Here is a 12,541-nt window from a genome sequence, read left to right as displayed (position 1 = left end):
AAATAAAAGTTTAAGTTTAATTTTAATATAATTGGGAAGTAAATATCTCCTTGTTCTCTATCTCATTTGTGTACATCTCTTGTTCTGTCTCTCAGGGGAAAAAATCAATGGGAGATAATTCTACAGGGAGTGGAAAAGAGACTTATAGAATATTAGATATAGATAGGACACTAGGGTTCTTAGGATCATAGATGAGCTGGATATAATTTCAGAGGCAGTTTAGTCCAATTCCCTATTTTACAGTTAAATGAACTGGGATCCAAGGGACTGAATAACTTGTCAAAGGAGACCTAGGTAATATTTTTCATTGCTTTTTACCATCATTCTTGTGAAATCTTTCTGCTTTATTCTTTTGGATGGGGAGGGGAGGGCAGCTCTCATTTTTTCACTTTTTTGTGTTTATATTACGTACATTTGCACGTTATTCCCACTTCTTGAGAGGTCGCAGTAAAACAAAGCTTTAAGTATTAACTAGTAAGCAAAACTAATAAGACAGTGACTTAATCTGGAAATACATGTAATATTTTATATTAATAGAATTTTTTTTCTCTTTTTCACTTTGTAAAAGAGAAAACTGAAATTGGAATGGATATAATTTTTCCAAATCACATGAGAGAAGATGTTTGAGCTGTGACTTGAACCCAAATCTCTGCTTTTTTAAATCATCCCTTGCTTATAGTTTGCAACGGGAGTTTTACATTGTATTGTGGTAGTGGGTAATATTACTGATATTACCCACTGAAAGAGGAGAAAAATAATATTCCATTTGTCTTTGAGAGCACTGGAGGAATTCTTAGTGCTCATTCTTCATTCTTTTCTGCCATTTTTTCTTCCCAAAACCTTAGTTGAAAGCTGCTATCAGGAAGTGTGAGTTGATAAATGACGGAAGAAATGTTCAATAAATCAAAGGAGTCAATATTGGAAGTAGAGTTGGCTGAATTATTTATTGCTGTGTTCCCTTTACTCCCCTAGCCTCCATTTGATCATGTCAGATTCCACCTAGATAAACATGGGAAAAGAGTAAAATGTCCTAGAAAGAAACTTTAGCAATGGCTTATATCAGCCATTGCATTTCTATTGTGGAGTTTATACCTTACTTATATGAAATTACTTTAGCTGAAGACCTTAAAAATTCTGTTTTAAATTTGTAGGCTGGTTATGATGGTGAGAGCATTGGAAATTGCCCATTTTCTCAGCGACTCTTTATGATACTTTGGCTAAAAGGTGTTATATTTAATGTTACAACAGTGGACTTGAAAAGGTAAGAGGACCATAGAGTATTTTAATTTCTAATTTTCCTCTCTCACTCTTTCTTTTGTCCATTCCCCTTTTTTATACTCTCCTGATCCCCCAACTCCTTTTCCTACTCCCTTATACTTTCCTCCCCGCAACCCTACCTCAGATAACTCTCCTGCCTCCTGCTCTATGTGATGAAATCACATACACAGACATATCTATCACAATGTATATGTGTATATATTTTTATCTGTTATCTAAAAGTTGAGTATAAATGTTAACACAAAGGATATGGTCTAGGAGGGCAGAAGAGTATGAAGTAGTGAACAAACTCCTCCAGTTAATGTGGACCTTATTTTGTATTGAGGATCAGTTATATGCATTTAGAGTATGGAGGTGGGTATACTGTAGAGCCGCTCAGCTCCATGGGTCAAGCTGTTCTCCAATGCCTGTGCCTGGGGAATCAAAACCTTCATTTAAAGGAATTCTTTTGTTCTTCTTGCCTTTGAAAATGATCATAAACATGACAATTTGCTTTGAAATAACAAGAATTATTCTGACAAAATTGGAGCAGATTGATACACTAAGTAAAGGAAATGAATATTAATAAGCAGCTGCTTCCTGCTAACTCCATTGTTCATCTCCTCTTAGAAAACCCGCAGACTTGCAGGATCTGGCTCCTGGAACAAACCCACCTTTTATGACTTTTGACGGAGAAGTAAAGACAGATGTGAATAAGATCGAGGAATTCTTAGAAGAAAAATTAGCCCCACCAAGGTACTTCATGGGAAATTAATGAACTAGTTTAGTTAAGATATTTAAAAAAAAAAAAAAAAAGAATGTAAAATTTTGCAAGGAGCACTGAGAAAGGAATTAAATTTACATTCTATTCTCCTGAAACTACCTCTAATTTATCCTGTACACAGTGATTGTGATATCATTGTTTGCATATTGTTAAATGAAGAGCTGTTTAAGAGCAGGAATTGCCTTTTTTATCCCCAGTGCTAAGCATACTGCATGGCACATTATAGGTACTTAAAAAACACTAGTTGACTAGTTGGCTGATTTATGTTTTGATAGCAATGTTCTTGCTTCTTAACATTTGTTGAAAAGGGAGATTGTGAAACTTTTTTCTATTTGCACACTGTAAGGCATTTAGCATAATAGTACAGTTTGGTACTTAGTAAATACTTTTGATGTAATATTTATGCCACTATCCCACTCAAAAATTTGGGTAGAATTGGGACTGAGATACTTTCACTTCTCAGTGCCAGATAACTACAGAGCTATTGTAACTTAGAGCAGCTCTTTCTAGTACACTATTAGGAGGACTCCCTGGAAGGCAGGGGGGCAGTCCTCAAAGGAAAATACTTTAAGTTCTTCATTTGCTTTTTTTCTCTTAGAAAAGATTTCTTCTTTCTTCACAAGCAATAATTCAAAATAACTCTGGAAAAATGTCAGTGACATCTTTCATTTTGATCTCCACAGGTACCCTAAGCTTGGAACCCAACACATGGAATCAAACTCCGCAGGAAATGATGTATTTGCAAAATTTTCTGCATTTATAAAAAATACCAAAAAGGATGCCAATGAGAGTGAGTTCCTTACAATTCCTCTCTCTGTCTCTCTCCTTTTTGCATCTTCTGGGTAATTTAGAATCCTGAGGAAAACATTAACCTAGAATTCCAGAAATTCAGACCACTATCTGTATGATTAGACAAAATAACTCTATCATTCTATTACTTAATTTCTTCACCTCTAAATCAATAAAGTTGGATGAGATGACTTTTAAGGTTCTTCATGGCTCTCAAACAGGATGAGATTTCATCAACTTTTGGTGTGGAACCCACAAATGCAGACTAGTAACTCTGAAATAACTTTTTTTTTAAATCCAGAAATGTGGGACAGGTAGGTGGTGCAATGGATAGAGCACCAGCTTTGAAATCAGGAGGACCTAAATTCAAATCTGCTTTCAGACACTTAATACTACTTAGCTGTGTGACCCTGGGCATGTCACTTAATCCCAATTGCCTCAGCAAAAACAAACATCTAAATAAATAAAATCCAGAAATATGATTTCATTAGTGTAGGTCACTCCAGATGAGACTGGAAAGATATCTAATTATATAAGACTTTAAAAACTAAACAGAAAAGTTTACATTCTAATTTGGAGGTAATAGAGTAATAACTAATAGAGAAGGTTACCAAGTAAGATAATATAGATAGAAGAGAAGAGGGTCCAGGATGGAGACTTGAAATAATGCCTACAGTTAGGAGGCACTACATGGATGATGAGATGTTTAAGGAGATTGAGAAAGTAGGATTAGATCTAGAAGAGAAGAACCAAGAGAGAATAATGTCATAAAGGCCCAGAAAGTGGAAAGAATAGTCAACAGTGCTAAATATGTAGAGATGTAGTGACCATCATATTTCACAATGAATATGTCAACAGTAATTTTGGAGAGAACGGTTTAAGTTGAGTGATGAGATTGGAAGACAGATTACAAAAGATTAAGGAATGAGTATGACAGGTGAGGAAGTGGAAGGAGAAAGATCTGAGAAAATGAATAAAGAATGATAGCTTGAGAGGATTGCGAATACTAGTAAAAGTGAGTTTTTTTTTTTTTGGGGGGGGTTCTTTAGAATGGGAGCACCTTGAGCATGTTTGAAGGAACTGGTAGACAGGTTGAAGATTCTAGAAAGAGGGAGGATGAGGAAGAATACAGTCTACTAGGAGAAATAAGAATCGATGTGGTCTAAATGTAAATAGGTTGGGCTTGGAAAGGAGGAGGGCTTCCTTTTTGTAAAAGGCTAGGGGAAAGGAGAAGAGAATGGGAGATAATATCAAGAGGTTGTGAGATTAAAGAGAATGGATAAGAAGGGGGCTTAGATTGAATGACCTCATTTTTCTGAGTAAAGTCCTCAGTGGAACGAAGAGGGAGAAGGAGGTGTGGGAGGCTTGAGGAAAGAAGAAAAAGTTTGAAACAGCTTTTATTGAAAGTGGGAGAGAAAATTAATTTGGGAAATATATAACGATTGCCTTGCTGTGGTAAGGACCCAAGTAGTGCTGGCTAACAAAAAATTTGTAATGTATCCTGTAAGCACAGTTGTGAGACTTCCTCCAGCAAGATTCATCATTTTATGAGTTGTTACTTTAACTCAGATCTCTCAAATGGTAGTCTTTGTCTGACACAAGGAATGAACTAAACTGACTTCCTGAACCCAAAGAACTTATCTCTTGAACCAGACATTACCTCTAATTGTGCTTCTTTGTAATTTTTCTTCTTTTTTGATTCTAGATTTGGAAAAAAATCTGATAAAAGCTTTGAAGAAACTAGATAATTACTTAAATACCCCTCTGCCTGATGAAATTGATGCCTATAATTCAGAAGACATCACTGTTTCCAACAGGAAGTTCCTCGATGGGAATGAACTCAGTTTAGCAGATTGTAATCTTCTACCTAAGCTCCATATCATTAAGGTTTGGATTTCTCTTCTCACATAGGTTGAAAAAATCACCCATTTTTGGCCAATCACAAAAAACCAAAAAACAAAATAAGGACAAGAACAAGAACAACCCTAGAATCATGAGTTGAATCAAAATCAGTCCAACTTGTAACTATTTCTAATAATAAGTACTTCCCTTTCGGATTCATGAAATCAAGATGGCAGATAGTCTCATGAGGTATCTGGGGTTGCTCCATTCACTTTACCCTCAACACTTGCTCCAGTATGTCCACAGATACACTTTCTCGACAGGGGCCTAAGAACTAAAGGCAATGTTCTAGCAGCTAGGAGGGATAACAAAGTGGCTTTGGACTGCCCTTCTTAGAAGTGCAGCAGCAATCTTTTCTAGGGATCCTTGTAAAATTTAGAAAGAATCTTTGCAAGTCTTTAAAAAAATACCCTTCTAGCTCTAGAGAAGCATACTTCCAAACTGTTGACTTTGAGGAATGCTTTATTGATTTATTTTGTTTTTATATCATAGTCATTTCCATATATACCCAGATTAAGTTCTCCTTTATAATAAAGAAAAAACAAAACCAATCAACCCAGTGACTGTATCACAACATAAGCATTCCACTCTTGCAGTAGTTTATTTTCTGCCAAGAGTGGGGAGGTATGTTTCATTATCTGTTCCTGGGACCAAGATTGATTATTATAATTATTCAGTGTCAGCTTTCTTTTTTTGTATATTTTCATTATGATGTTGTATATTTTTGTGATTTTGCCAATGATTTTGTTTCATCAATTTTCCTCCTCATGTGATTTAGGCCCATTTAGGCCCATTTAGGATTTGGCCCAGCCTCCCTAAAATTACAGAGATAGGAGTAATGCACTTCATATTGTTAGAGCTGGAGTTAATAGTGCTGTTAGCTTTTAAAAAAGGAACCCTTATTCTCTTTAACTGTTGTTATTTCTCAGTCCTACAATCTTTGTTTTCAAACACATTCACACTTTGTTCAGAGAACTAATTATAGCTTTGCTTTCTATTCATGCTTACTTTGTGCCTATGGTATACAAATTTAGGAACCTTTGGGTAGTAGAGGAGCAAAATATGAGTTCAGACTTTTGTCTTCAAATTACTTATGTGCAGTAGAAATTTTGATCCCACTTTTACTTTGACCATCTCTACAGACTGATTTTAACTTTATCATGAAAACCTTTTAAATTTCGGTGAAATAAAGTAACAATTCCAAATTACATTAAGATCATTTATGAAATTGGGACCAATTGAAGAAGTTATTAGAAGATTTAACTATTCCTTGTTTTAGGAATTTTTCCTTTCCTCTTTCTTCTTTCTCTGATTCCTTTGTTTACAATGACAAATATCTTTTATGATTGCTTTTAGGCACACAAACTTCGTTGGTAATATGCTATAGTTCACACATACACCATTCATCTTTCATCATTTAAAGTTAAACCTGTAAAAAGCCAGACCAATGTTACTGAAGTGCATAGATAAGGAAAAGGGGGGTGAACAGAAGAGATGTTCTTAACATTTACCAATAATCAGTTGCTATAAATCCCACCAAATTTATTGTTAAAGCAGTGTGTCCGCAAAAATTCAAACAGAATAATCACCTGCCTATAATTCTTCCAAAAGAAAATCTAAACAACAACTACAACAAGAACAACAATAACTTTTAAGGTTTGCAAAGCACTTTTCATATTTTATGTCATTTGATCTTCACGACTCTGAAGGATACACTTTTATTATGATTTCAAAGAACTCAGGAACTGATTAGAAATATTAAATGGGAAAAAGGGTAGTCCTTCCTGACAGGTATAAGTAATGTGGACAATAACTTTCTGTGAAGTATAGGTTCTCTGACTCCTCAAATAGAATAACTTTTAAAATACTTTTATCTCCCATCATTAATTATTTTAAAATAAATATTACAGAATAAGGTGGTACAAATGATTTTTCACTTTATACAAATACCTACCCATTGATTCTTTAATTGACACCAGTTTGGCGAGGTCATTAAGTTCTTATTAATTTTCTTCAAAACCCAAGTTTTCCAAGAGGTCGCTCTGGAACTTTCTACTTCCCTTGAAGTTCAATGACTCCTATTCACTCTAGGATTTCTCCTGAATCATTATCATTAAGAAGGCCACAGTAACATTGATGTGTTCCATGTTGGTCTCAATAATAAGTTTCAGCAGGACTACAAAAAATAACATTGGTTTTTGATCCCCAAACTGCCCTTTTCCATTTCCTAAATACAGCTCTCTCTGTGGGGATATTTTGGGCTAGTTTGATAAACTCAGGAACTGGGAAAGAAGATAAAGCTAGTTCTTTCAGAATTGCCTAATATGATTGCTTATCTTACTGGGGTTTTCCCTCTTCTGATTATTCTTTCTTTGGTTTCAGATTGTGGCCAAGAAATACAGGAATTTTGAGTTTCCCTCTGAAATGACTGGCCTTTGGAGATATTTAAACAATGCCTACACTAGAGATGAGTTCACAAATACCTGCCCTGCTGACCAGGAGATTGAGTATGCATATTCTGATGTGGCGAAAAGGATGAAGTGACGCCATAATCTCTTCTGGTTTTCTTTAGAGATGGAAATGGATCAAGTGGTGCACCAAAAAAACGTTTTCCTGTTTTGTTTTTAGGTTTTGCCAATGGCCAATCCTTTAAAAAAAAAAACCCAAAACCAAACTTGTAGTGTGATCTGCTCATTGTAAAATAGCATGCATGCATTCTACTTGTCCCTATAGACCCAATATCCATTGATGTGAAATACACACCCTTGTCCAACTCAATATTAATAACGGGCTGTTATAATCTTTGGTTTAGGATAGCATATTTTAGTGGTTTCACTTTCAAAGCAAAGATATGTTATGGTTAAAATTGTTGCTTGATTTTTTTTTTTATTTTTCATTTTTCTCTCTCAGACATTTTTAGCTGTCATTATCTTATATCTTGATTTCTCACAACTGAAATGTCAATTTAAGTGAAAGGAACAGCTGAAGGTTACTTTTGCCAAACCCCTTGACAATTGTCCATGGAAGAACTTAAAAAAAAAATTATTCATGGAATTTGAGAGTTCAAAGGGACCTTAGAGATTTCTTAGTCTGACTCTATCATTTTACAGAGGAGGAAAACTAAGCCCCACAGAGTGTAAATGATTTGTTCAAGGCCAAACAGCTCACTCATGTCATATCAGGAATTAGAAGCCAGGGCTTCCAGCTCTGGTTTCTACTATGTTAGGATGTTCCTCCACTGTATCAAACTGTCTTTTGACTCAAGGTGTTAAAGGGTTGAAGAATAGTTCGAGAAGTGAAAATAAATCTTCTATATACAAACTCATTCCTTACTTTAATGGATTTCTTTCCTAAACCCTCTCATTTCACCTTCCACAAAAGCATTAAGACTCAATCTTGGCTTAAATTTGGGAGAAAATTTCCAGAAGACAAAGGGGCCAGATGTGGAATTTTAATAGCACCTCTTCTCCTCCCACTTTTTATTCTTAGGGACAGACTTCTCAGTTTTTCAAGAGTTGATTGTTCCGTGTATGAATTAGGTATTCTTAAAGTACTTGAGTTACTTCCCTATCTCTTAGTACCTTCCCTAGACTCACACAGTTCAGTTTGGCTACTTTTCAGCAGTTTGGGGAAATGGAAAATGTTGACTAAAAAGAGGGTTTCTAGTTTTATTGACACCATATCTGTACTCAACAATCATAAGCTACTGTATTATTGGCTAGGAATTGGAAAGACTTTTGGAAGTGGAGACAAAGCTTCTAATTAGTTACATGAGAGATTCCTTATATAATGAGAATTGACAGAAAACAAAACCATAAATTATTTGAAGGAACTTTGGTGACTCTCTATTTTGACCCCCTTATGGGGGGAGGAGTGGAGTGGGGGGAATGAATAAAAACTGAGGCCTAGAGAGGGAAGGTGAGTGTTCTAAGGCTATAATAAAATTGTCTCAGCCGAGGTATAAATTGTTGTCTATTGGGATATATCTCTGTCACATCATATAAAGTTTTCTATTTATATATCCTGCACACATGTTATGGAATTCACAGAAGCTTTATTGAAACATACATTACAGATATAAATGTCTAAAGCAAAAACTTGGTTTCAAAGGAACAAAACACTCATGAAGCAGAGACTACTTTCTTTTCTTTATTCATTGGATTATTATAGTTAAGTTGAGAGAAAGGTCATGTATTCCTTAGACATGAACCTCTGGAACTCCAGTGCCTAGTTCATGTTGTAATTGTCAGTGGTGTCAATGAGAACAAAATCTGAATTTCTTACTCTATCTTTTTCTCTTTTTAGGAATTACTTTAACTTAAGTGCTATGATACAATCTTTTAGGTAATAGAGAAATAGTATATGAATGTTGTAGAAGTAATATCAAGAGCTAAAGATTTTTAGTTCTAGACACAGAACATCTATGTACTCTTCATGTGCCTTAAAATTAAATTGATTGTAAAAATTCATAAATTAAACTAATCTTTCTACTGACTTCCTTTGGTGATTTTTTTCCCTCTTTTTTTTATTTTCTGCTTATGTCTAAAGAAAAACAATAAAGAAAATTATATATGTTTTAAGAGAATGGAGACAAATATAGGCTTTCTGCTCTATCCATATGTAGTATTAACCATATAAAACATTTACAACTTTGAACAGATGACTTAAAAATAAATCAGGATTATTAATGACTCTTAGAATAGCGGCCAGGAAAGCCTCTAATTCTGTGGGTGTATGAAAACAATTAACAGTTGCGTCTTCTCCTGTTTTCCAATAGAGTTTTCATGAGATTATTTCTAATTACAATTTGTACTCAAAAGGCCAATATTTTTAAAAAATGAACTTTGCAAGTTTGTTCTGTTAGCTTAAAACATTTATTGCATTATGATCCTGTCTAAAATATCTTTGTTTCTTTTAGATTTCTTATATCTTTCTGTTATATACAGGGAAAATGTGGCCAAATAGATATTTAATCTTCTTTTTGAGGATGATGTATTGAGAAGTCTTCAGATGTTCATGTGTAGGTTCTGTCACCCAAGTTATCCATATATTTTGAATATTAAATATTACTTTTTCTGAACATAATACTTCTAAAAACAGGCTGGAAAAGAACACAAGCAAGTAATGAGATTATGCTTTTAAAATATCTTTTTGTCAGACTGAGAGTGATGTAAAATCACAGAGTTTTAGATTTAGAAATGAACTTAGAAATCTGGTCCTAACAGTTCCCAACATGCTACTTTGTGATTTCAAATCTGACTTTTTCTGTTTCTAAACTGTTAGTAACTTTCATTTCCCTTTGCATTTTGGGGGATTCCCAATTGGGAGGGAAGCATTAATTAGTAAGCCCTACCCTGATTAATAACTTTCATTCTCAGTCACTTTCTTCTGTCAGTATCTCATGACCTTTTATGCCAATAAGACTTAATAAATCAAAAATAGACTATCATGAAGAAAAGGGCTAGGAATAAAATAGAGCACTCCGAGAACCATAAGAGAGCAGAATCACTGTCAGTCTTTATCCACTGACCTCTTGCTGACAGTTTTGATGAGGTTTATCCCCCAGACTTATCAACCCAGGACAATTTACCTTATAAATCTTTTAGTTTTTACACTATTTATCCTCTATACATTGTGACTGAAGCCTCAGTGTTTTTCCTTCCATCTTACTAAGCTTGCTAACCTTTTGAATCCGCTCTGAAACGAACATTTAAAAAAAAGTATTTTGGCTTTGGTAGAGGTGGAACTAGCCTCAGGATGTGAAATTGGGATAATCTATTCATCCTGGAGTTGAATTTCTCTGACACAAGAGATGGCTTTGAGTTCAATTTGTTCCTCACATGGTTGCTTTATCCAAACCTAACATTTGTAGCTTACTGAAATAGTTTCAGCTTGAGAGAAAAAAGAAAAATAACATCACATTTATGGTGCCTAAAAAGTCATTTTCTGGAATATGCTGCCAGATATTTATACTAAAAATAACCTTTGATAATAGAAGGGGAATTTATAAATATATAGAATTTGGAAAAGTTTTCCTGGAGTGGAAAAACAAAAAATATTTTTCACCCTATGGATTCTCTCGACTAAGACTATTGCAATTCAATCACTAAACAGTTCCAGTTTTAACTGGTGAGAAACAATTCAATCAGGAATAGATATTCTACAATTGATTAAACACCCATCTATGTAGATGAGCTACCTCAATTGATATAACTAGAATTTACAGACAGAAAACTTCTTGTCATCTTGTATGTAATTTACTATGGAATTATTTCCCACAAGAAGTATTATTTTTGCAAGGCTAACCAGCTAACTACCAACATAGCCTACTAAATGAGGCTTTCAAACTACCATTATAACCACTAGATGGTGCCCCATGCTATTAATTCATATGAGAGTGCACATAGCCAGGAATGTGAACAATTAAAGGTTATATGTTTTCTTGACTATCAGAGGCTTGTGCAGTTTTAGGCTGATGCAGAAATAATAGGAGGCTATGTATTTAGTCTCAGTGTAAATTCAGCCCTGTCTCTCTTTTGTCAAGGGATGGATCATATGAAATGAATTGAGGATTTTATTATCAGAAATAAGAATTGGAAGAGATTCCAAGAGAACCTCTGCTCTCTTTTGTTACCTTTAATCAAGTCTACATATAAATTTCCATCAAGAATAGTAATTCCACAGGAATACAATCACTAATCCACCATCTGAAAAAAAATTCCCTCCACAAAATACATTATAAACAATCGCTCTGTTTTAATTTTCATTCTTCTAGTCAGGGGAAAATTGCTATTGGCTTAGACAACTCATGACATTTGTGGATGGCTCTAATTAGGAAATTTCTCCTTAGATAAAACCTTCTTTTCTTTTTTTTTGGTGAGGCAATTGAGGTTAAGTGATTTGCCCAAGGTCACATAGCTAGGAAGTCATATTTGAACTCAGGTTCTCCTAACATCAGGACTGCTGCTCTATTGACTACCATTTAGCTACCCTCGAAGTTGATTTCTTCTGAAAAGAACATTGATCTTCCAGTTAGGAAGATGAAGGTTCAAGTCCTTTCTCATATATTTAATGGCTGTGCTAAAATAAGCAAATTACTTAACTACTCTGAGCTTACAAGAGAGTTGTAAAATGAGTATGTTAATATACACACATATGCATATATATATATACACATATATAAAACTTCGCAGAGTTATTCTGAAACTCATTCAGATAATGTATATATAACAATTTGTAAGTCTAGAGAAGATACATAAATATAAAAAAAATTGAGTTGATTTTGGGGAATGTAAGTGTAATACTTTATATTTATTCCTAAAATTTCATCTCATTAGACATGGTTCAATTTTTTATCTAGCCTACCAGTAATATTATTAATAAGTAGCACTTAAATCACATTTTAATGTTTTAAAAGTACTTCACAAATATTCTCTCAAGTGATCTTTATAATAAGCCTAAGAGGTAGGTCATATTATTTGCATTTTGCAGACAAGGATACAAAGACAGTGATAAATAATTTGAATCTAATCACACAGCTAGTAAGGATCTGAAAGTGGATTTGAGTATGGATCTTTAAGTCAAGTTCTCTTCATTAATCAATTTAACCACCTTTCAAGATCCTGAATTTTGTCTCTCTCACGTAATTTTGTGTCATCTTCAATGACATCATTGTGTCATGTTTCTATCAAAATTAGTTGATAAAAATGTTAAAGAGCACAGGGCAGATACATAGAAATTGTGGTTGATACTCTTTAAGTGTGGCCTTTCAACTGATTCCAAACTAATCGATCTTGTATAGGTAGGTAA

The 12,541-nt window shown here is 34.2% G+C and overlaps 1 protein-coding gene across 2 annotated transcripts in view; it reads left to right on the top strand.

Moving 5' to 3' along the window:
• Positions 1-9,227, top strand: part of CLIC6 (chloride intracellular channel 6) — a 76,959-nt gene extending 67,732 nt beyond the window's left edge. For both annotated transcript variants that reach the window (XM_051984904.1, XM_051984905.1), the window contains exons 2-6: positions 1,152-1,261; positions 1,888-2,013; positions 2,725-2,831; positions 4,536-4,717; positions 7,115-9,227. In XM_051984904.1, coding sequence (XP_051840864.1) covers positions 1,152-1,261; positions 1,888-2,013; positions 2,725-2,831; positions 4,536-4,717; positions 7,115-7,276 — 687 coding nt within the window. In that variant the 3' untranslated portion in view covers positions 7,277-9,227. The remainder of the gene's footprint in view (positions 1-1,151; positions 1,262-1,887; positions 2,014-2,724; positions 2,832-4,535; positions 4,718-7,114) is intronic.
• Positions 9,228-12,541: the final 3,314 nt, after the last annotated feature.

The sequence above is a fragment of the Antechinus flavipes genome, chromosome 3, assembly GCF_016432865.1.
Source record: "Antechinus flavipes isolate AdamAnt ecotype Samford, QLD, Australia chromosome 3, AdamAnt_v2, whole genome shotgun sequence".
In the NCBI taxonomy this organism is placed as follows: Eukaryota; Metazoa; Chordata; class Mammalia; order Dasyuromorphia; family Dasyuridae; genus Antechinus; species Antechinus flavipes.
The sequence above is the reverse complement of the archived record's forward strand: the minus strand, read 5'-3'. Positions and strand labels throughout refer to the sequence as shown.